Here is a 26,146-nt window from a genome sequence, read left to right as displayed (position 1 = left end):
AAGCTACCCATTCTTCTTCTACTGTATTTCTTTCCCCCATTCCTGTCAATTGTTCCCTTATGCTCTCCCTGAAACTCTGCACAACCTCTGGTTCTTTCAGTTTATCCAGGTCCCATCTCCTTAAATTCCCACCTTTCTGCAGTTTCTTCAATTTGAAACTACCGTTCATAACCAGTAGATTGTGGTCAGAGTCCACATCTGCCGGCCGGCCGCGGTGGTCTCACGGTTCTAGGCGCGCAGTCCGGAATCGCGCGACTGCTACGGTCGCAGGTTCGAATCCTGCCTCGGGCATGGGTGTGTGTGATGTCCTTAGGTTAGTTAGGTTTAAGTAGTTCTAAGTTCTAGGGGACTTATGACCTAAGATGTTGAGTCCCATAGTGCTCAGAGCCATTTGAACCATTTTCCACATCTGCCCCTGGAAATGTCTTACAATTTAAAATCCGTCTCCTGAATCTTTGTCTTACCATTACATAATCTATCTGAAATCTTCTAGTACCTCCAGGGTTCTTCCATGTATACAACCTTCTTTCATGATTCTTGAACCAAGTGTTAGCTACGATTAAGTTATGCTCTGTGCAAAATTCTATCAGGCGGCTTCCTCTTTCAATTCTTACCCCCAATCCATATTCACCTACTACGTTTCCTTCTCTTCCTTTTCCTACTGTCGAATTCCAGTCACCCATGACTATTAAATTTTCGTCTCCCTTCACTACCTGAATAAGTTCTTTTATCTCATCATACATTTCTTCAATTTCTTCATCATCATGCTCAAACACTTAGTGGCCCAAATACGAAGCAAAAGTTGAATTTTTCCAACTGAGGATTGTGATGGATGAGAACAATTATCCTACTGTAGTAGGCGTGGGCCTCGTGTCTATCTTGGCTACAATAATGCGTTCACTATGCTGTTTGTAGTAGCTTGCCCGCACTCCTATTTTTTTATTCATTCTTAAACCTACTCCTGCATTACCCGTATTTGAGTTTGTATTTATAACCCTGTATTCGCCTGACCAAAAGTCTTGTTCCTCCTGCCACCGAACTTCACTAATTCCCACTATATCTAACTTTAACCTATCCATTTCCCTTTTTAAATTTTCTGACCTACCTGCCCGATTAAGGGATCTGACATTCCACGCTCCGATCCGTAGAACGCCAGTTTTCTTTCTCCTGGTAACAACATCCTCTTGAGTAGTTCCCGCACGGATATCCGAATGGGGGACTATTTTATCTCCGGAATATTTTACCCAGGAGGACGCCATAATCATTTAATCACACAGTAAAGCTGCATGCCCTCGGGAAAAATTATGGCTGTAGTTTCCCCTTGCTTTCAGCCGTTCGTAGTACCAGCACAGCAAGGCAGTTTTGGTTAGTGTTACAGGGCCAGATCAGTCAGTCATCCAGACTGTTGCCCCTGCAACTACTGAAAAGGCTGCTGCCCCTCTTCAGGAACCACACGTGTGTCTGGCCTCTCAACAGATACCCCTCCGATGTGGTTGCACCTACGGTACGGCTACCTGTATCGTTGAGGCTCGCAAGCCTCCCCACCAACGGCAAGGTCCATGGTTCATGGGGGGGGGGGGGGGGGACGCTGGTCCTACACGCCGAGTAATGCCATTGCTTATTTCTCGTCTACATTAACCTGTGAACTTACAAAGTTAATCAAGTGAATACGTTTCCTAGACAATTATATTATCGAAATTTTATTACTCTACATGATTTATGTTTTGATGTTGCAATTTTTTTCAGTCAGTGTGTAACAGGGAAAATATATGACCTTCTTGAAGATACCTGAAGACTTCTCGAGGGATAATCTTGTTTGCGATAGCCGCGAGCCGTGATACGAGATTACTTACTGTACGTAAAAGTCCGTCCACAACAACAGAAAGTTGGCATCCTGGGACAAGGAATCCAGAGGAGTAGAACTACTCAGGAGGAATCGCCCATTCGCTGGTGCCGATATATCATCTGACAATGATGAGGTATGTCGACAAAATTTCGGATCTCTGGAATTGCAAGAGAATTGACACAATCAAAAGCCAACGGACTGGAGAGTGGAGGTCGTCCTTCATTTTCGATAGTATGAGGAGTGAGACTCCGTGATGATTATTTTGAGAGACATCGTGTTGGGACTCCGTCTGAAGACTTTGATGAGCATACTTGGTCTGCACTTACCGTTGGTGATGATCAGTTTCCAAGGTGACTTCAGGCTACTGCATGTTGTTCTGACTCCATTTTCAGTTTTTACTTATTTTATTTTAGTCCGATGCTTTTCCTCACCAGCATTCGTCCCGTTTCCTTTTCTGAAGGCAGTCTTCCGCCTGACACCTTGTACTGCTTTTTCGGGCAGACTGCAATAATAATAATAGTTTTGACTTTTGTGTTGACGGGTCATTATCGTGACCACCGTCAACTGTTTGAAATCAGATCCCTTCCGTGTTGCCTCTGTAATCTGATTCCATACAAAACTTTGGATAGCCGACCCGTCCTATTGCTGCTAACTGAACGGTTAACCCGCTTACCGTCTTGCACTCGCCCGTTTGCCGCAGCACTAATCCTCTCAGACAGCATAAACGGAACAGGCCCTTCAACAGCGGACAGCTATCATTCGGCCGCCAGGCACTGCCATCTTTGGAGGGATGTAGGACAAAACAACATGCCGAGACACACGCCTCAGATAAACGCCCGCCGGCAGCCAACTTTGCACTGCGAATTCTAGTCTTTCACGAGCCAGCTATTCAGGCAATACTTTTTTACCGTGTCTGCTCAGTCCAAGGCCCTGAGACCGTTTATTTAATTTCTCTTGTCTGCTTTGTTGTTTTAATGAATTGATCTAGTATTACTATCTGTGTTCACCCCTGTTTCATTCCGATGTTTTGCACTCGTCCTGCGACGATGTCACTTTTGGTTTATTTACTGTCACACCTGGTACCTAACAGACAAGAACTCAATTAATTTTCCCTACATCCCATTCCCCTAGTACCCAACACCCACTTTTTTGGCAAACTGCGTACAGCTCAGTTCCACGCGAGATGCCATGTTTTTTGCGCCCAACTTGAGGCGATTTGTATATATTACTTATTCCATTTTAATTTTCAACATTTAAATGCAGTTATTAGCAAGGTCTGTTTCTAAATTTACTGCTAAAACTCATTTTTAACAAAATTTACGTCCTATCTATTGCAGCTCCATCATTTCAGTTTCCTCTTGCTTTTTCTAATGTAGTTTGCAACAGTATCCCTCAGTAGTCCACACCATTTCACAGCTTTTCTCGGTCCCATTTCCGAACTCTAAACACTACGAGACACAACATAGTGTCTGGATGTGAATAGTTTCTCTCTTTTCTCCTTAAAACGTGATGTCTTAGAATACTTCGCCATTAAGAAAACTAAAGACTATTTATTAAGTTGATAAAACTGAACCATACTTATGCACATACATCTTGCAATATGAACGTTCATAATATCGCCTTTTGTGTGTAACTTCACTTCGGCGCCAATCGATGCGGCTGTTGTGTCTGAACACGGGGAACAAACAGCCCACGAGGCGACGTTCACATGTCTCTGTTAACAGGGACACTTCTTCCAAAAACAGTATTAGGCAGGCATTAAGTAAGTACAAGTACTGAATGACTACAAACGCATATGTCCAATGACCGATTTATGTAGTAACACGTTCAATCTCATGTGATTGCTGTATAAAATGTACTAGCCTTTGTCAGTCCCGCTGAGAGACCAAGTCCAAATGTCTGAGCACTACTATCTTCTTCCCGGCGTAGACACAGCTCCGTAGCAATGTCTTACGTTGGCGACGGGCTGGTGATCCCTCGTCGGACTCGTCGGCGGCGAGAATTGAAACTCCTTTGGCATGCAGGTCGATGGTCCTCGGAACGGGGACTGCGAGAAACTGGATATGCAAATATGACTGCGACTGCGACTGCGACTGTCCGTCAAGCCGCATAACGCTGCTTATATCTCAGTCCAAGCAGTGATACGAGACTGCACCCTGCTTGTTCGGCGTGATTGCTGAAATGGAAATGAGCGTACGAAATTGTGGGCCGGAAGTCCCTCAGTTCGGCCGCCGATGGCAAGTACTTATTGCATTAGACGCCACATTGGGTGACCTGCGCGTCGGAGATGGGGATGAAATGATGATGAGGACAACACAAAACCCAGTCCCTGAGCGGAGAAAATCTCCTGCCCCAGCCGGGAAACGAACCCGGGGCCCTTGCCGTGGCATTCCGCCGCGCTAACTACTCAGCTAACGGGGGTGGACGGCGTGATTGCTAAAGTGCAAAATACACTCCTGGAAATGGAAAAAAGAACACATTGACACCGGTGTGTCAGACCCACCATACTTGCTCCGGACACTGCGAGAGGGCTGTACAAGCAATGATCACACGCACAGCACAGCGGACACACCAGGAACCGCGGTGTTGGCCGTCGAATGGCGCTAGCTGCGCAGCATTTGTGCACCGCCGCCGTCAGTGTCAGCCAGTTTGCCGTGGCATACGGAGCTCCATCGCAGTCTTTAACACTGGTAACATGCCGCGACAGCATGGACGTGAACCGTATGTGCAGTTGACGGACTTTGAGCGAGGGCGTATAGTGGGCATGCGGGAGGCCGGGTGGACGTACCGCCGAATTGCTCAACACGTGGGGCGTGAGGTCTCCACAGTACATCGATGTTGTCGCCAGTGGTCGGCGGAAGGTGCACGTGCCCGTCGACCTGGGACCGGACCGCAGCGACGCACGGATGCACGCCAAGACCGTAGGATCCTACGCAGTGCCGTAGGGGACCGCACCGCCACTTCCCAGCAAATTAGGGACACTGTTGCTCCTGGGGTATCGGCGAGGACCATTCGCAACCGTCTCCATGAAGCTGGGCTACGGTCCCGCGCACCGTTAGGCCGTCTTCCGCTCACGCCCCAACATCGTGCAGCCCGCCTCCAGTGGTGTCGCGACAGGCGTGAATGGAGGGACGAATGGAGACGTGTCGTCTTCAGCGATGAGAGTCGCTTCTGCCTTGGTGCCAATGATGGTCGTATGCGTGTTTGGCGCCGTGCAGGTGAGCGCCACAATCAGGACTGCATACGACCGAGGCACACAGGGCCAACACCCGGCATCATGGTGTGGGGAGCGATCTCCTACACTGGCCGTACACCACTGGTGATCGTCGAGGGGACACTGAATAGTGCACGGTACATCCAAACCGTCATCGAACCCATCGTTCTACCATTCCTAGACCGGCAAGGGAACTTGCTGTTCCAACAGGACAATGCACGTCCGCATGTATCCCGTGCCACCCAACATGCTCTAGAAGGTGTAAGTTAACTACCCTGGCCAGCAAGATCTCCGGAGCTGTCCCCCATTGAGCATGTTTGGGACTGGATGAAGCGTCGTCTCACGTGGTCTGCACGTCCAGCACGAACGCTGGTCCAACTGAGGTGCCAGGTGGAAATGGCATGGCAAGCCGTTCCACAGGACTACATCCAGCATCTCTACGATCGTCTCCATGGGAGAATAGCAGCCTGCATTGCTGCGAAAGGTGGATATACACTGTACTAGTGCCGACATTGTGCATGCTCTGTTGCCTGTGTCTATGTGCCTGTGGTTCTGTCAGTGTGATCATGTGATGTATCTGACCCCAGGAATGTGTCAATAAAGTTTCCCCTTCCTGGGACAATGAATTCACGGTGTTCTTATTTCAATTTCCAGGAGTGTAGTTCCCGTTATGCTCGCGACCTCCCTAGTAGGCCGCCTAATTACTCCGCCTGCCGAGTATGCTGACCCGTGTAATACGCGTTGCTAGGGGGAAGGCTAGCTTGCAGTGGAGTTGCGACCACGCGATTCGCAGTCACAACTTTCCTTCGCCCTACTGAGGAAGAGATTAAGGGAGAGACGCGGAGCAATGGGCGGTGGCATCCGCCTCCATGCTGACCTCGGCACTGCAGCTGCTGAGCTCAACCTCCAAGGGTTCTGTTTATTGCGGGGCGTCATTGCTGGCTGACCGCTGCGATTCCACAACCCCTCCTTCCCTCTCTAGTGTTGAATCGTTGTCCCCATCGCAAACTGAAAAGCATCTGTAGCTTCTAGAACGGAAAGGGTTACAAATTCATTGCTGTAGCTGATACACATGTGGTGGCTAACATCTCCTACAGCCATTATGATGAGCATCACTTCCCCAGTTTACGTACCACTACCCCTGTGTACCATACTTTTTTCCACAAGATGCACCTTTGAATATATTATTTTACTGTGCGTTAAGTTTCTCTTTCAAATCTCATTCTCTCTTGCGGCTCCTACTTCATCTCTATGAGGTACTGTTCCATGGAGCATCTCGGCTCGGGACTTTTTGTTACAAGGAATGCTTCTGCGGGATATTAGAATCATCGTCAGTGCGTCGTCTTTATTGTGTTCGGAGCTTAGTTTTCTCATTCGTAATTTTAAAGTTCTGACGAAACGTTCTGCTACGCTCTTGGATTCAACCGTGTGCCATTGTCAGTTACAATGGCTGCAAGTAAATTTCTTCTGAAAATATAAGATTCAGCACTTGAACTGTGTCCATTATTTTGAAGTGTGGGAAACAGGTGCAGGCGTGCAGCAGTGAGATCAATTTTCATTCGAAAAACCTACATGTACAGTCGTGGACAAAACGGGCGAGACCCCTCGCCTTTTCGTTATGCTGATCCGCACAACATAACAGGCAAGGTGACGAAGTGCTACCAACATACCATGCGCAGGCGTGAAATTGAGAAACTATCCGAACTTTGTCACACTGCTTTCATTCATGTCTAAGACTATATTAATGATGATTAGTGTGTTAAACACAACACGTAAATATATGATATAAGTGAAAGAAGAAACGCTAATTAGTATGAACTGTACCAATAAAAATGAATTTCAGCTTATCTAGATAACATATCTATATTAGTAAGACAAAGTACCCCAGATCGTTACGAATTAGCAAAATATTATGCGCATTCGGCCGCGAAACGGTCTGTGTCAACGTTGAGATGAGTCATGCTGGATTACCGTTGCTAACCTCCGATGAAAGCGTGCAAATTTAGCAATGCGTGAAGATTCATAACGAAATTCAGTTAAAAATCATTCAGTGCCACACTTAGGTCAGTTCAGTTGTTGACAGAAGCGGAAAAAGTAGGCAATAACAAATATGAAATTCTACAAGATTTTCATATTTACAACCACAGAACGCCGGTACAGAATAAAGGTAGCAATAACACGTATTGAGGGCGCGAGAATTTCTTAAATTTGCTTTACTGATAGTCTATCTGCCTCCATCGAGATTAGAACCGAAAATAAACCAGACCTCCCTTGCAGTAGCAAACACCTTTCACTACGCTAGCAGACAACACAGGAAAACAGCCCTCTAATATTACCCCAGACATGAAGAAGCCGGCAATTTCGCAATGAAAATGGCAAAATTATCTGCAGTTTCTGTTGCATAGACCTTTCTGGATTCAAAACATGAATTTTCTACCTTTATGTCACCGCTTATGTGACAATCATTCGAAATGTTTATCGAAATAACAAATTACAGTAAAGCATATTTTAAGAAATTCTCGCGCCCCCAATACGTTTTGTTTCTACCTTTATTCTGTACCGGCGCCCTGTGGATGTAAATATGAAAATCTTGTAGAATTTCATACTTGTTGCTGTCTACTTTCTCCGCTTCTGTCAATAATTGAATTGACTTAAGTGTGGCACTGAATGATTTTTAACTGAATTTCGTTGTGAATCTTCACGCATTGATGAATTTGCAGCACTTTCATGGTTAGTCAGCAACGGTAATCCAGTATGACTTGTCTGAACGTTGACACAGACCGTTTCGCAACCGAATGCGCATAATATTTTGCTAATTCGTAACGATCTGGGGTACTTCATCTTACTAAAATAGTTATGTTAAATGGAAAAGCTGAAATTCATTTTTATTGGTACAGTTCATACTAATTAGCGTTTCTTCTTTCACTTATATCTTATATTTACGTGTTGTGTTTAACACACTAATCAGCATTAATATAGCCTTAGACATGATTGAAAGCAGTGTGACAAAGTTAGGATAGTTTCTCAATTTCACCCCTGCGCATAGTATGTTGGTAACACTTCGTCGCCTTGACTGTTATGCTGTGTAGCAGACTTTAAAGCTGTGCGGATCAGCATAAAGTAAAGGCGAGGGTTCTCGCTTGTTTTGTCCACGACTGTACATCTGCAGCTTCCCTCCGAGCAGTGTGACAAAGTTAGGATAGTTTCTGAATTTCACCCCTGCGCATAGTATGTTGGTAACACTTCGTCGCCTTGCCTGTTATGCTGTGTAGCAGACTTTAAAGCTGTGCGGATCAGCATAAAGTAAAGGCGAGGGGTCTCGCTTGTTTTGTCCACGACTGTACATCTGCAGCTTCCCTCCGAGCAGTGTGACAAAGTTAGGATAGTTTCTGAATTTCACCCCTGCGCATAGTATGTTCGTAACACTTCGTCGCCTTGCCTGTTATGCTGTGTAGCAGACTTTAAAGCTGTGCGGATCAGCATAAAGTAAAGGCGAGGGGTCTCGCTTGTTTTGTCCACGACTGTACATCTGCAGCTTCCCTCCGAGCAGTGTGACAAAGTTAGGATAGTTTCTGAATTTCACCCCTGCGCATAGTATGTTGGTAACACTTCGTCGCCTTGCCTGTTATGCTGTGTAGCAGACTTTAAAGCTGTGCGGATCAGCATAAAGTAAAGGCGAGGGGTCTCGCTTGTTTTGTCCACGACTGTACATCTGCAGCTTCCCTCCGAGCAGTGTGACAAAGTTAGGATAGTTTCTTAATTTCACCCCTGCGCATAGTATGTTGGTAACACTTCGTCGCCTTGCCTGTTATGCTGTGTAGCAGACTTTAAAGCTGTGCGGATCAGCATAACGAAAAGGCGAGGGGTCTCGCTTGTTTTGTCCACGACTGTACATCTACAGCTTCCCTCCGAGCTGATGAAGATCTCAAAGACCCGAGCAGTACTCAAGAATGATTAGAACTAGTGTTCTACACGCTGTCTTCTTTATACGTAAGCTACCCTATTCATTTCATTTCACATCACTTTCAAAGTTACGCCTAGATGTTTAATCAACGTGTCAAATTGGGTGTGTCAAGCAGCACACTTCTAATACTGTATCCGAAGACTGTTTTTGTAGTCATACTTCAGAAATTTTTACTACTATTAAAACAATACGCTGCTTTGCAGTAGCATACTGACCTATCATGTGTAATGAAACGCTTGGCGTATGATTTTTTATTTTGCATATTATTATTATCAATATTTCTAACCAATCTTACAATTCCGCCATTTGGCTTTTTTTTTACTCATATTCATATTTTTTCGCTTTAAAATTTCTGGAAGCACGGAATTTCGTTTTTAAGATTTTGTTTCCCGCATTATTTACAACCACTTTTGCTTGTTTTGTCCGTTCAGATACATGCATTTCGCTTAAATATTCTGATTTGATCGTTTCTCGAGCCTTCGTCAGCTGCATGTACTAATAGCGTGTCCCTAACAGCCGTTTCCGCATATGACAAGTCATGCTTAGGATACTCACGCTTTAATTTACAGCTTCTGGTTAGAACATGGAGCATAGCGATCTTCTCCTTAAAATTTTGACAATGTTTCTTGTACGCTCAACAAAATCTGTGGCGAGAAGCTGCTACGAGAATTTTACTTTAGAGGTAGTCTTACAGCTTCTCTTTAATTTCTGTATAGCCTAATGCGCTGCAATCTTTGTTTCGCAACCATCGTTCAGTTATGTTGTAAATTTCTGCCCCAGCATTGGATAGCAAAAGCGCTCTTTGCGTTATTTCACCTGCTGTTCTGTGCTCCGTAAAATGCTGCTGCATCCCGGCTATGTAATGTGTCCATTTTTCCTTCTTCTAGTCCATCGGATAGAACTCTGGCGGCACTCTCTTTCCTTCCCCTCGTCCAAGTTATTTTTCGCCCATCATTTTCAGCACTCTTTCATGTGAGTTACTGATAGCTTGCAGCAGTTGCAAAATTTGTAGCGCAATGTCGATTTGTTGTGCTATCTACAAATATGCTAAACAACAGCTTACTGTTATTCTCCTCTTTATTCTTGAAAAATAATTATTATACAGTTTACTTTTTTGACAAATTATGCATCAGTTTTCAAACTAAGTTGCATCTTATTCGAAATGGCCTACTACGTTAAATTTTCTCGATACAGTGGCGTTCTAAAGGATAGAGTTCTTGAGTTCTTTTCAAGGACTTCTCTAATAGCACTCAGTCCGTTGGATTTCTCATATAACCTCGTCATCAGAAAAAGAGTATGTCCTAACTTCACTTCAGCGCCAACCGATGTGGCTACTGTGTGTTATGTATATTGACTACAGCCCACGAGCATTTCGCTAAAATTTCTGGTTTTGTCGTCTGTCAAACAGTCGTCAGGTGAATGTCCTAATAGGCTGTCCCTAACTGCCGTCTCCACATATGACAGATTACGCTCAGGGTTCCCGTGTCTAAATTTGAAGCTTTTGGTTAGTACCTGGAGCATAGCAACCCTTTCATTAAAATTTTGTCCGCCCCTGGTAGCTGAGTGGTTAGCAAGACGGAACGTCAATCCCAAGGGCCCGGGTTCGATTCCCGGCTGGATCGGAGATTTTCTCCGCTCAGGGACGGGGTGTTGTGTTGTCCTTATCATCATCATTTCATCCCCATAGACACGCAGGACGCGGAAGTGGCGCCAACTCGAAAGACTTGCACCAGGTGAACGGTCTACCCGACGGGAGGCCCTAGCCACACGGCATTTCCATTAAAATTTTGACAATGTTTCGTGAATGAAATAAGTATTAGTGTGAGTAGTGTTGATAAACAGCACAAATCGTTAAAACTGAACAAAGCTCCAGGGCCTGATGGAATCCCTGTCAGATTCTATACTGAATTTGCGGATGAGTTAGTCCCTCTTCTAACTATAAAAAACTCATCCGATTAAAAAAAAATCATAACTATTACGTTATTTAAGATATGTTCGTGAGCAACGTACTGTTGAAAAGAGCAAACTCTCGAGTTTTACATGGTTCCCGCCACACTCGCTTCAGGAAGTGCGGGCATTTTTATACCAAAGGGTTACTGAACGATGGATCGGCCGCACTGGACCAAATGATTCAGCCTTACATTACTGGCCTCCAAGGTCACCAGAGCTGACTGTATGTGATTATTTCTTGTGGGGGATTATAAAAGACTCTGTTTATGTGCCTCCGTTACCAGCAACAATGAATGAACAGAGGCATCATATAACAGCAGCTGTGGAAGCTGTAACTCAAGACATGCTTGCTGCAGTGTGGGAACAATCTGAATACCGTGCTGACATGTTCCGTGCATCTCAAGGGGGGGCGTATTGAACACCTATGAAAAGGTATGAAAAAGCTTTTTGAGTTTTTCGTTCATCAAAAAATAAAATTCGTTGTATATGTTTATTAGTTTCAGAAATATAGACGTATCAAATAGGATGATTCTTTTTGATACACTCTATTGTAGATACCTCGAACAAAAAACCGTGCCCAGTTCTTGGAAAAAATGCACACTTCATATTCGTCTACAAGAAGGTTAGTAGAAGTGATCCACAAAATATCTTAGACATCGATTTGTTGTAAAATCGTAGAGCATATTCTGAGCTCAAATTTAATGTGGTATCTTGAACAGAATGACCTCTTCAATGCCAATCAGCCTAGATTTCGAAAATACCTATCATGCGAAACCCAACTCACACTTTTCTCACATGACATACTGAAAGCTTCGGATCAAGGCAGTCAGGTAGATGTGGTATGTCTTCATTCCCGATAAGCATTTGACTCGATACCACACCTATGCTTATTGTAAAACGTACTATTCTATGGGATATCTAGTGAAATTTGTGACTGGAATGACGACATTTGGGTAGGGAGGACGCAGCATGTTATCTTGGATAGAGAGTCATCGTCAGTTGCAGAAGTAAATTCAATGTGCCCCAGAGAAGTCTGTTAGAACCCTTTGTATTCACGCTTATATTAATGATATTGCAGAGAATATTAATAGCAACTTCAGACATTTCGCAGATGATGCAGTTGTATCTATAATGAATTACTATGTGAAAGAAGCCACATAAATATTCAATCAGAGCTGTATAAGATTTCAAAGTGGTGCAAAACATTGGCAACTTGCTTGAAATATTTAGAAATGTAGAACTGTGCACTTCAAAAAAACGAAGAAAGGTAGTATCCTATGACTACAATATTAGTGAGTCACAGTTCTAATTGTCCAACTCATAGAAATATCTGGGAGTGACACTTCGTAGGGATATGAACTGGAATGATCACGTAGGCTCATTCATGGGTAATGTAGGCGGTAGACTTCGGTTTATTGGAAGAATACTAAGGAAGTGCAATCAGACTACAAAGGACATTGCTTATAAATCACTTGTGCAACCATTCTAGAATATTGCTCAAGTGTGGGGGGGGGGCCCGTACCAAATATGGCTAACAGGGGATATTTAACGTATTCAGAGGAGGGCAGCACGTATTGCCACAGGTTTGTTTGGTCCGTGGAAGAGTGTCACTCAAGGAATTGAACTGGTAGACTATTGAAAATAGACTTAAAATATCGCGAGAAAGACTATTAACAAAGTTTCAAGAACCGGATTTAATTGGTGACTCTAGGAATATGCTACAATCCCCTTCGTATCGCTCACATAGGGATTGTGAGGATAAGCTTAGAATAATTGCTGCTCGCACAGAGGCGTTCAAACAGCCACTCCTCACGCGCTCAGTACGTGAATGGAACTGGAAGAACCCGTTGCGCCGCTGACGTGTTCCTGTGAACACGAGCCCTGCTTCCAAGCAAACATTATGAGACTTGTGAATACACCAATATTACAACTACTGAAATAGCTACAACTGTTCATGCCCAAGCACTGATTTAGTTTGTACCACAAATATCCAATTCTCGTGTGTGCTCTGTACAAATTGTCCTAGCTTTTGCCAGTCCCATTCAGGGACTAAGTCTAGATCGGTGAACACTAATATCTTCTTCACGTAGACACAGCTCCATGCCAATTTCTTGCTTTGTTACTGCGCTGTTGATCCCACAGTGGACTTGCCGTCGGCGAGCGTAGCGGTTTCTTTGGCAAACACGTCGATGCTGCTCGGCAGGTGAGCTGCGATGACGTGGATCTACAACTGACACTGCAACTGAATGTATCTGTTAAGCCGCATAACGGCGCTTATGTGCTGCTTTGTGCAATAATACGAACTCTGCTCTGTTTATCCCACGCGACTGCCGTCGTGCAGCGTAGTTTCAGTTATGATGGCGACCTCTGTAACAGGCCGCAGAATTGCGTACGGAATCACTCCGCCTGTCGAGTATGCTGTCCTGTGCAACCTGTGTTGCTGGAGGGAAGACTAGCTAGCAGCGGAGTTGCGACAACACGACTCGAGGCCACATTGACAGAAAGAAGAGTGGGTAACGCTAACCTGTTCGTTACGTAGCCGGAATAAGCCACAGAGAAGTGTTGAACACGACTGGTAAACTTCCAACTTCGTCACTGTCTTGTACATCATCACCGCAGAGGAGCTCAATGTCAGCACCGTGTTCAGTCGCACTCCACAGCTCGAGGCTAACCTTATGAAATCAAAGACGGCTCGCATCTTGCCTTCGGAACGGGCGCTATAAACAGTGACGACGTTTGGGTCACATACCCTGAACTATTTTATCCACGTCCATTACGTTCTAATGATCTTCCGTTGATGTCAACTGTAGCACTGTGTAGTGCACTCTTTCTACAAAGTTTTGTATAAATAACATGTACGTACAACAGTTGTTCCATATCCATCTCAGAGCCAAGAGCGATAATAATTAGCATTCTCAGAAGCAAAATATCTCAGTTAGAATTGTTCCAACCAGGGAAGAAGGTCATTCACCTGTAAAATACTGCTTCTGAATGCAGTCGACGTTGGAAGTGTAAAAGATCTAAAGAACAGAGGAACACAAGCCCTTGAAAAATAACACCTTGTAACGGACAGTTCTGACCAGCAGATTCACAACAGTCAAAAAGGGGTATTATTTGGCAAAAAGCTAATCAATTGCTTGGAGAAATATAATTCTATAAGCACATGTAGCACTAAGACATAAAAAATACTGTTCTGATGAACGTTCTTTTCTTCTTCGCCATCGAGGTGCAAATATGGGGTTTTAGTGCTGTAATTAAAATGCAGCAGTATGAAACCGTGACCACATTTGACAAGAGCAAAATTGGGAATGCTAAACTGGTCAGCGAGAAAATTATGACCACTGACCTAGCGTCGATATAAAACCGCCCAGGCGATAGCAGCTTCAACTGGCGAGGAATGACTGCTACTCAGACACGTGTACGGTGCTTGTAAAGCGTCAGTGAGTGTGCTGTCCGTGGGTATAATAGCGAAGGCGCGCGATCTGTTTCAGTTTGACCGAGGGCCGTTGTCGGAGGATCGGAACGAGCATTTAGGAAACTGCACGATTTGGCTGATGTTCAAGAAGTATGGAGCTAAGTGTCTTCAACATGTGGCGAAACCAATGAGAAACCATATCCAGATCTCGTGGGTTGGGCAACAAACGCTCATTACAGAAGTCGTAGACTGGGAAGACTGGCAAAACAGGACAGGCGACGAACTGTGGCGGAACTAACACCAGACTTTAATGCTGGGCAGAATAAAAGTGTGTCTAACTATGGACCTCCGCAACCGATGACCCATGCATGTGCCAATGTTCACACCACATCGGCAACTATGAAATGGGCACACGATCATCAGCACTGAACTTTGGCGCGGTGGCAGAGCGCAGCATGGTCTGATGAATACCGATACCTTCTTCACCATGCCCATGGTAGAGCACGAATCCGTCGTCTTCCAGGGGAATAGCTCGTTGACACCTGTACTGCGGGATGGGGACAAGCTGGCGGCTGCTCCATTATGCTTTGGGGAACATCCTCGTGGGCGTCCTGGGGTCCAGTGGAGCTCGTGCAAGACACCATGACGGCCAAGGAGTGTTGTACACTGCTTCAGACGACGTACACCCCTTCATGACGATCATGTTTCCCGACGGCAGTGGAATGTTTCAGCAAGATAATGCGCCTTGTCACGTGAACAGCAGTGTGACGGAATGGTTCAAGGAAGACAGTAGCGACTTCCAACTGATGTGCTCCTCCCCCCTCCCCCCTCCTCTCAACTCGTCAGATCTGAACCTGATCGAAAATATCTTGGACGTGACTGGACGTGGCGTCAAAGCTCATCGCCCCTCTCTCCAGATTTTACTGGAATTACGTCACCTGTTTGCTCAGATGTGGTGCAAAGTCCATTCAGTGACCTACCAAGGTCTTATTGCTTCCATGCTACAACGCTTCGCTGCTGATATACCTGCCAAAGGTTGACATACTGGCTATTAGGAAGGTGGTCATAATTTTCTGCCTGGTCAGTGTATATCACTTTCCACATGTTCACTGCGTAGTAGTCGTATAGCATAAACCATAATGATCACGTTATCAACGTGATTGTTATGAGATGTTCCACAACGCAGCGTTTTAATCCCTTCACTGAAATTCATCTTTGTACTTTGATGATGTATAAGGGAAGAACAGCAGTCATGAGTTTTACAGATAAATTATGTTGGTGAGTGGTAGAATAGAAATATCTCCGTGTTTTAAAATAATCTTAATTGGTTTAAAATAATCTTTATTACGTTTCAGACTTTCGAGGTACGATAGTTTCCTTGTTAACGTCACGTTTCTGCCGTATCAACTGTCTTTAGTGTGGTCCACGGGGCCGCCAGGGCGTAGACTGAATGCATTTTCGTATAATTGTTTACGCAAAAGTCCGGCAGGTCCACCGCCTCCGTGCCAGAAACACAGCTCACAAAAAAACAACAAAATCGCACGATTCGAAACTGAATGTATAAGCGAGTCTCCAGTGTTAGCGCAACTGGCGATTTAAAAATACAGGGCTATTACAAATGATTGAAGCGATTTCATAAATTCACTGTAGCTCCATTCATTGACATATGGTCACGACACAATACAGATACGTAGAAAAACTCATAAAGTTTTGTTCGGCTGAAGCCGCACTTCAGGTTTCTGCCGCCAGAACGCTCGAGAGCGCAGTGAGACAAAATGGCGACAGGAGCCGAGAAAGCGTATGTCGTGCTTGAAATGCACTCACATCAGTCAGTCATAACAGTGCAACGACACTTCAGGACGAAATTCAACAAAGATCCACCAACTGCTAACTCCATTCGGCAATGGTATGCGCAGTTTAAAGCTTCTGGATGCCTCTGTAAGGGGAAATCAATGGGTCGGCCTGCAGTGAGCGAAGAAACGGTTGAACGCGTGCGGGCAAGTTTCACGCGTAGCCCGCGGAAGCCGACGAATAAAGCAAGCAGGGAGCTAAACGTACCACAGCCGACGGTTTGGAAAATCTTACGGAAAAGGCTAAGGCAGAAGCCTTACCGTTTACAATTGCTACAAGCCCTGACACCCGATGACAAAGTCAAACGCTTTGAATTTTCGGCGCGGTTGCAACAGCTCATGGAAGAGGATGCGTTCAGTGCGAAACTTGTTTTCAGTGATGAAGCAACATTTTTTCTTAATGGTGAAGTGAACAGACAGAATGTGCGAATCTGGGCGGTAGAGAATCCTCACGCATTCGTGCAGCAAATTCACCAAAAGTTAACGTGTTTTGTGAAATCTCACGGTTTGAAGTTTACGTCCCCTTTTTCTTCTGCGAAAAAAACGTTACAGGACACGTGTATCTGGACATGCCGGAAAATTGGCTCATGCCACAACTGGAGACCGACAGCGCCGACTTCATCTTTCAACAGGATGGTGTTCCACCGCACTTCCATCATGATGTTCGGCATTTCTTAAACAGGAGATTGGAAAACCGATGGTGGTGGAGATCATGATCAGCAATTCATGTCATGGCCTCCACGCTCTCCCGACTTAACCCCATGCAATTTCTTTCTGTGGGGTTATGTGAAATATTCAGTGTTTAAACCTCCTCTAGCAAGAAACGTGGCAGAACTGCGAGCTCGCATCAACGATCCTTTCGAACTCATTGATGGGGACATGCTGCGCCGAGTGTGGGAGGAACTTTATTATCGGCTTGATGTCTGCCGAATCACTAAAGGGGCACATATCGAACATTTTTGAATGCCTAAAAAAAACTTTTTGAGTTTTTGTATGTGTGTGCAAAGCATTGTGAAAATATCTCAAATAATAAGGTTATTGTAGAGCTGTGAAATCGCTTCAATCATTTGTAATAACCCTGTACAATAAATATTAAATCGCACATAAGAGATTTTTATCTTTGGAGTGACATGGCAAACGTTAAAAAAAGAAATACGTATTAGAAGACACGCGATGTCAGCTTGACAGCCGTACTGCGCGCAGTGACGGCGCGCACTGCATGACCTATCACAGCTTGTCTTCACCGAATGTTTCCAGGTCGTAAGGGAGGTTCCAGTATCACTGCTTGAAACATTTATTGATTATTACGACAGCCGTTTCGGAAGATTTCCAGTTTTAAGTTCGTCTACGTTGTCCTTAGGTATCTACAACATGTGGTGTGTCTGCATCTGGCGACTGTTCTTGTTATATCTAACGTGAAATTCTAAACTACCGATCTCACGTCAATTATGTGCTGATTTATACAGTGTGGCGTAATATTTCTATATAATATCGCAATTATTTTCTGTAATATTTCGACAGTTCACACCATAGATCTTTAATATTTACATCTGTGGTGTGAACTGTCAAAACATTACAGGAAATATTCACGCTACACTGTATAAATCAGCACAGAATCAACGTGAAATCGATATTTTAGAATTTCGCCAGATACGGTCACACCAGATGTTATATATATATGCCAGGACTACGTAGACGTACTTAAAAACGGAAATATTCTGAAACAGCTGTCGTAATAATCAATAAATGTTTCAAACACTGATACTGGAAGCTTACAACGTTCTTCAGTACACATATTTCACTGCAGGCCCAATCATCAAGAAACTAATGTTTCCAAATCATTGGATTGGACGAACGTAACTTGTGCCTTGGTAGACCCGTTCTGTATCTTTGATTTCCTTATATTTCTTTCAGTCAGGTTAAAGATAAAGGTATTGTTTACAAGGACGTACCATCTACAGCAGGTACTATGAGGAGACGTATTACTGCTGCCTGCGCTGAAATATCTGATAAGACGCTACAACGTGTGCATCTTTCCATGCATGACAGACTGGAAGCATTTCCTAAAGCTAGAGGTTTGCGTCTCGAAAACCATATCAGAAGGACAATCCTCTTTTTCTTCATAATGCAGAACATTAGTTTATTGATTGTTTATAGCCAGAAATGACATTTGGAGTATAGAAACAATTTGAAAAAGCAATGGTTTCTGGACTGCTTGTACTGGAATCCTGTAGAAAATAATAATGTCATTTACATTCAAATGTTCTCCAGTTTCACTTTGTTAAGGTCAGGTGGTATTGTTCCACTATAATAATATATGACTTTTTAAAACAAATAAAAATCAGAGTGATCATTGAAATGTGTATGAGAGCTGCAGTTTTGGGGCTTTGGTTACGAAACGTTTCTCTGACAACAGCGGCATTGTATCACCAGCCATTTCAGAAGTATTTGGGATATGATTTTTGGGCTATTCCTCGTTTTTGTGACGTGATGCACCCCATACTTATATAAAGCAACCAAGTATATATCTAATCCACACATGTAGTCGTTGTGAAACAGCAATCAAGAAACCGAGCAACACAGTACTCCAAAGCGAATCCGTAGTACGAGCAACAGTCGCCGTCAGTGGTGTGGGAGGAGCTTGGAGTAAATCATTCAGCGGACAAACACACTAAACTGTTTGTGCTTCACTGTTTGAACTACTTACGTCGCTCTGGAGACTGCTAGTTGGCATCACGTGACGTTACGTGGAGGCAGGGTGCGTGTTCAGGGCTTGGAATGTAATTTTCGGCGTAAGGTAACGGAGTGATGCAAATTATAAATCTTGCCCTCTGCGTTTTTATCGCAGTCATGGGTGGATAAAGCACACCATGTATAGTGCTGTGTGCTTGTCTGTCTGTGTGTGTGTGTGTGTGTGTGTGTGTGTGTGTGTGTGTGTGTGTGTGTGATTATATGTAAACCAATCAGGGCACATGTTGGTTGAAAGCACCGATGATGGCTGTTAATCAGTTGAAATCGATTTGCAAAAGTGAATAAATAAAACATGATTTTGCGACTGGCTGCTGGATATTTGGTAATTTTACGGTTCACGGTCGCTGCACGACTTGGGAACCACATGGAGCCCACCATTCATGCCTAAAGTTTGTTTCAAGTCACTAAGTGCCCTCATTCTCAAATACTGGATGAATAAAGTATTGGTATTCGCGCGTCGTGGGCTACACTTTTTTTCATCCCCACCGATTTTTTATTTCTTTTTTTATTTTTTAAATTTTATAGAGGTGGAGCCCCTCCACGCCCACACCGACATAATGGCCAACTCAAAAGGTCTATTGCCATCTCTGCATAAAGGGATAGTGTTCACTAAAGTGAGGTGTCGCAGGATGCGGGTACTGCGATGCTTGTGTACGTCTGGTTAAGGTTAACCATTAATACTCGCTCATCTGGAGATGGATTGGGTCGAGGTCGAACGAAGGTTAGCGGTTTAAAGGGCAGAGGAAAAAAAGTGCCAAGGCAAGAGCCAAGGGAGAAAAGCCTCTGCGCTAGTTAGGTCGGGTGGTAAGAGCAGTAGCGGACGTCTTGCTGCCTGCGACAGGTCATGCAAGGGTAGGCTTTGTTAGTAGTGGGCATCATGCATGACGATACCCTTTACGTTGTGCGGTGTTGTTGCTCGCTGGCTGCCGCTGAGTGCCGGTGTTGAACTCTCCATCAGCGTCTGTAACCTGCAACAGTTAGGTTTGTCTTCCTTTTGTGTCCGATAGGTCATATATCGGATGCACAGTGTAGGATTTTGTTGGCGATTTGTTTGTGCGTCAGTGGGCGAGCTCGTCGGTTTCCCTGCTGTGGCCTGTTGGTCGGCTCTAATAGCAGCTGGTGATATCCAGTCAACGTTGCTGATATGCAGGGGCTTGCCGACGTTTGTCGCTTGTTGGTGTATGTTAGCTTGCCGTAGGTGGTTATGCCCTAGCTAGTAGTGTCTTTGGTCGCTTATGCTTCAACCTATGGTTGTGATCGTAGTTTCCCAGAGTAAGGATGAAAGGATTGTTCGAGTGTCTCGAGTTCCTGTATAGTCGTGTGGCGTGTTTTTTGAATACTTCCTTGAGGATATTCTTTGTGAAGATCCACTGTGCTTGTGTAGCGAGGATCGTTGCTAATGATTCGTGTCACATTGTTCTGTATGATCTGCAGGCGGCGCAGTCGTGCAGGAGCTGCATATCCCCAGACGGGAGCAGCGTACGTCGTCAGAGGTCTAACCAGTGTCATGTATATGGACCTCGACAATCCCCCCCCACCCCTCACCCCTCTGGTACTGTAGTTAGCTCTATACAGGGTTATTCAGGTGCCAAAACCTATGGGTTATATGCAAACCGCAATGACTTCAAAAACCATGTGCAAGATTTTCATATCCTCTCGCTGCCTACGTGCGAACTATTAGTCCTGCAGAAAAAAATGAGCGGGACCTTTTTGTAGGAAATTTAATGCAGCTAAATTTGGTAGTGGGACATGTTTCGACTGGTAGCCACAGTTTTCGAGTTATTCGAGGAAAACGTGTTTGAAGGTCACTTTTGTACATTTTTCTTTAATAATTCGAAAACTATGACTTGTAGGAGAAATGTATCCCAGTAAAAAGTTTAATTACATTACATTTCCTACAAAGAGGCCTTGCTCAGTTTTTCTGTAGGACTAGTAGTTTGCACGTATTGATCCAGAGAATTTGAAAATTATGCACATGGTATTGAAGGCATTGTGGACTGCGTAAAACCCATAGGTAGGGCAGCTGAATCGGCCCATATTCACTGAAGAGCCGAAGAAACTGGTACACCTGAATAATATCGTGTAGGGCCCCCGCGAGCACGCAGAAGTGCAGCAATACGACATGGTATGGACTCGAATAATGTCGAAGTAGTACTGGAGGGAACTGACAACATGAATTATGCAGGGCTGTCCATAAATTCGTAAGAGTACGAAGGGGTGGTGATCTTTTCTGAACAAGACGTTGCAGGACATCCCAGATATGCTCAATAATGTTGATATTTGGGGAGTTTGGTGACCAGCGGAAGTGTTTAAACTCAGAAGAGTGTTTTTCGAGCGACTCTGTAGCAATTCTGGACGTGTAGGGTGTTGCATTGTCCTGCTGGAATTGCTCAAATCCGTCGGAATGCCCAGTTGATGAATGAACGCTGGTGATCAGACAGGATGCTTACGTACGTGTCACTTGTCAGAGACGCATCTAGACGCATCAGGGGTCCCATATCACTCTAACTGCACACGCCCCACACTATTACAGAGCCTCCGCCAGCTTCAAAAGTCCCCTGCTGACATGCAGGGTCCATGGATTCATGAGGTTGTCTCTATACCCGCACACGTCCATCCTCTCGATACAATTTGAAACGAGACTAGTCCGACAAGGCAACATGTTTCCAGTCATCAACAATCCAATGTCGGTGTTGACAAGCCCAGGCGAGACGTAAAGCTTTGTGTCACGCAGTCATCACGAGTGGGCCTTCGGCTCCGAAAGCCCGTATCGATGATGTTTCGTTGAATGGTTTGCTTACTGACACTTGTTGATGGCCCATGATTGAAATATGGAGCAGTTTGCGGAAGAGTTGCACTTCTGTCACGTTCAACGATTCTCTTCAGTCGTCGTTGCTCCCGTTCTTGCAGGATACGTTTTCCGGCCGCATCGATTTCGAAGGTTTGAGGTTTTACCTGATTCCTGATATTCACGGTACACTCGTGTAATGGTCGTACGTGAAAGACCCTACTTCATCGGTACCTTGGAGTTTCTGTGCCCCATTGCTCATGTGCCGGCTATAACATCACGTTCAAATTCACTTGAATTTTGATTACCTGCATTGTAGCAGCAGTAACCGATCTAACAACTGCGCCAGACACTTCCAGTCTTATATAGGTCTTGCCGACCGCAGCGCCGTATATTGCCTGGTTATATGTCTCTGTATTTGAATACGCATGCCTATTCCAGTTTCTTTGTCGCTTCAGTGTAAGATAGTCTCTGTGTTAATTCAGGGTATAGACTATCTCCCTCCCAAATTTCATCCAAAACCGTCCAGTTGTTTCAGCCTGAATGAGGAACAAACATAATAACTATCTGTCACTGTCTGTCTGTCTCTCCGTCTGTCTGCCTGTCTGTGTCTGACTCACTCTCTGTCTCTTTCTCTCTCTCTCTCTCTCGCTTTCTGACACACACACACACACACACACACACACACACACACATACTCACAAACATCCACATTTATAATATATACAGGGTGGTCAGAAACAGGCTGAAAAGTTAGTAAACGTGTTGAAGAGCAGGTTGTGGGAGATATGTTTGTTAAAGAAAAAAATCAGGCAGTCCTACACTGTGCCGTTTCCGAGTTAATTAGCACTAAAGTTAGCCAGTCAGATGGTTGTGCGCAAACGGTTCGGCAGAGACGGTGTTTCGAAACGGATGTTCTTTGTTTGGTTTCCTAATACCCAACAAGGGAGCGATACAAAAACTGGACATGGGAAGGTATAACGATCGAACCTGAGCTGAAGGGCGAACAGCCTCGTGTGCTATTATCTACCCTGCGAGAACAAGTGACAGTAATGGAGTTGCTCGCGCAACTGCCAAATTTCTCAGCACATCCTACCCGGCAACACCCTTACAAGCTTTTGAGACTGTTTCTGACGACTCTGTATAAGCCACCACACGCAATTACGAGGGCAGTTCAATAAGTAATGCAACACATTTTTTTTCTGAAACAGGGGTTGTTTTATTCAGCATTGAAATACACCAGGTTATTCCCCAATCTTTTAGCTACACAACACTATTTTTCAACGTAATCTCCATTCAATGCTACGGCCTTACGACACCTTGAAATGAGGGCCTGTATGCCTGCACGGTACCATTCCACTGGTCGATGTCGGAGCCAACGTCGTACTGCATCAATAACTTCTTCATCATCCGCCTAGTGCCTCCCACGGATTGCGTCCTTCATTGGGCCAAACATATGGAAATCCGACGGTGCGAGATCGGGGCTGTAGGGTGCATGAGGAAGAACAGTCCACTGAAGTTTTGTGAGCTCCTCTCGGGTGCGAAGACTTGTGTGAGGTCTTGCGTTGTCATGAAGAAGGAGAAGTTCGTTCAGATTTTTGTGCCTACGAACACGCTGAAGTCGTTTCTTCAATTTCTGAAGAGTAGCACAATACACTTCAGAGTTGATCGTTTGACCATGGGGAAGGACATCGAACAGAATAACCCCTTCAGCGTCCCAGAAGACTGTAACCATGACTTTACCGGCTGAGGGTATGGCTTTAAACTTTTTCTTGGTAGGGGAGTGGGTGTGGCGCCACTCAACTGATTGCCGTTTTGTTTCAGGTTCGAAGTGATGAACCCATGTTTCATCGCCTTTAACAATCTTTGACAAGAAATTGTCACCCTCAACCACATGACGAGCAAGCAATTCCGCACAGATGGTTCTCCTTTGCTCTTTATGGTGTTCGGTTAGACAACGAGGGACCCAGCGGGAACAAACCTTTGAATATCCCAACTGGTGAACAATTGTGACAGCACTACCAACAGAGATGTCAAGTTGAGCACTGAGTTGTTTGACGGTGATCCGTCGATCATCTCGAACGAGTGTGTTCGCACGCTCCGCCATTGCAGGAGTCACAGCTGTGCACGGCCGCCCCGCACGCGGGAGATCAGACAGTCTTGCTTGACCTTGCGGCGATGATGACACACGCTTTGCCCAACGACTCACCGTGCTTTTGTCCACTGCCAGATCACCGTAGACATTCTGCAAGCGCCTATGAATATCTGAGATGCCCTGGTTTTCCGCCAAAGGAAACTCGATCACTGCCCGTTGTTTGCAACGCACATCCGTTACAGACGCCATTTTAACAGCTCCGTACAGTGCTGCCACCTGTCGGAAGTCAATGAAACTATACGAGACGAAGCGGGATTGTTTGAAAATATTCCACAAGAAATTTCCGGTTTTTTCAACCAAAATTGGCCGAGAAAAAAAATGTGTTGCATTACTTATTGAACTGCCCTCGTATTTGTTTCTGGTCCTACGAGGAATCACCAACTGAAGTATGGCCCGTTACCTGAATTCGCGCTGTACATGTATGTGTGTGTGTAGTGGTGTACCGTTGGCGCGTGCCGGCAGGTGGGTCAGGACGCGGTGGTGGGCCGCTACCTGTGCGCGTCGCGCGACATCGCGGCGGGCGAGCTGGTGCTGCGCGAGCCGCCGCTGGTGTGGGGCCCCTCGCAGGCGACGCCGGCCGTTTGCCTGGGCTGCTACGTCGTGCTGGAGGCGGCCTCGTGCGTGCGCTGCGACCGCTGCGGCTGGCCCATGTGCTCGCAGCACTGTGCCAACTCCCTCGACCACCGGCCCGAGTGCGACATCACCGCCGACGTCCGCGGCACCAAGGTACCTCTCCTCCTAACACACTGACTTCGAGCGCAGCTCGCACAAAACGAGCGAGACCCCTCGCCTGTTCGTTATGCTGATCCGCACAGCTTTAAAGTCTGTTACACAGCATAACAGGCAAGGCGACGAAGTGCTACCAACATACTATGCAAGTTCGCTCAGCTGATGTGCTGAGATAGCTAGCTAGCACTGGAGAAACTCGCGCTTCGAAGACGGCACAGCATCGTCTGCCACCACTTAGCGAGAAACGAAATACCTCAGGTATATGCCAATGTGTTGTATTCGCATACAGGGTGTTACAAAAAGGTACGGCCAAACTTCCAGGAAACATTCCTCACACACAAAGAAAGAAAATATGTTATGTGGACACGTGTCCGGAAACGCTTACTTTCCATGTTAGAGCTCATTTTATTACTTCTCTTCAAATCACATTAATCATGGAATGGAAACACGCAGCAACAGAACGTACCAGCGTGACTCCAAACACTTTGTTACAGGACATGTTCAAAATGTCCTCCGTTAGGGAGGATACATGCATCCACCCTCCGTCGCATGGAATCCCTGATGCGCTGATGCAGCCCTGGAGAATGGCGTATTGTATCACAGCCGTCCACAACACGAAACACTAAGTCTCTACATTTGGTACCGGGGTTGCGGAGGCAAGAGCTTTCAAATGCCCCCATAAATGAAAGTCAAAAGGGTTGAGGTCAGGAGAGCGTGGAGGCCATGGAATTGGTCCGCCTCTACCAATCCATCGGTCACCAAATCTGTTGTTGAGAAGCGTACGAACACTTCGACTGAAATGTGCAGGAGCTCCATCGTGCATGAACCACATGTTGTGTCGTACTTGTAAAGGCACATGTTCTAGCAGCACAGGTAGAGTATCCCGTATGAAATCATGACGTGCTCCATTGAGCGTAGGTGGAAGAACGTGGGGCCCAATCAAGACATCACCAACAATGCCTGCCCAAACGTTCACAGAAAATCTGTGTTGATGACGTGATTGCACAATTGCATGCGGATTCTCGTCAGCCCACACGTGTTGATTGTGAAAATTTACAATTTGATCACGTTGGAATGAAGCCTCATCCATAAAGAGAACATTTGCACTGAAATGAGGATTGACACATTGTTGGATGAACCATTCGCAGAAGTGTACCCGTGGAGGCCAATCAGCTGCCGATAGTGCCTGCACACGCTGTATATGGTACGGAAACAACTGGTTCTCCCGTAGCACTCACCATACAGTGACGTGGTCAACGTTACCTTGTACAGCAGCAACTTCTCTGACGCTGACATTAGGGTTATCGTCAACTGCACGAAGAATTGCCTCGTCCATTGCAGGTGTCCTCGTCGTTCTAGGTCTTCCCCAGTCGCGAGTCATAGGCTGGAATGTTCCGTGCTACCTAAGACGCCGATCAATTGCTTCGAACGTCTTCCTGTCAGGACACCTTCGTTCTGGAAATCTCTCTCGATACAAATGTACC

The 26,146-nt window shown here is 45.3% G+C and overlaps 1 protein-coding gene across 1 annotated transcript in view; it reads left to right on the top strand.

Annotated features, from left to right (window-relative positions):
* LOC124595136 (SET domain-containing protein SmydA-8) overlaps window positions 1-26,146 on the top strand; it is a 280,059-nt gene that overhangs the window by 132,444 nt on the left and 121,469 nt on the right. The window contains exon 3 of the mRNA XM_047133735.1: window positions 24,396-24,659. Coding sequence (XP_046989691.1) covers window positions 24,396-24,659 — 264 coding nt within the window. The remainder of the gene's footprint in view (window positions 1-24,395; window positions 24,660-26,146) is intronic.

The sequence above is a fragment of the Schistocerca americana genome, chromosome 2 (assembly GCF_021461395.2).
Source record: "Schistocerca americana isolate TAMUIC-IGC-003095 chromosome 2, iqSchAmer2.1, whole genome shotgun sequence".
In the NCBI taxonomy this organism is placed as follows: Eukaryota; Metazoa; Arthropoda; class Insecta; order Orthoptera; family Acrididae; genus Schistocerca; species Schistocerca americana.
This window is presented reverse-complemented; position numbering and strand designations above follow the sequence as displayed.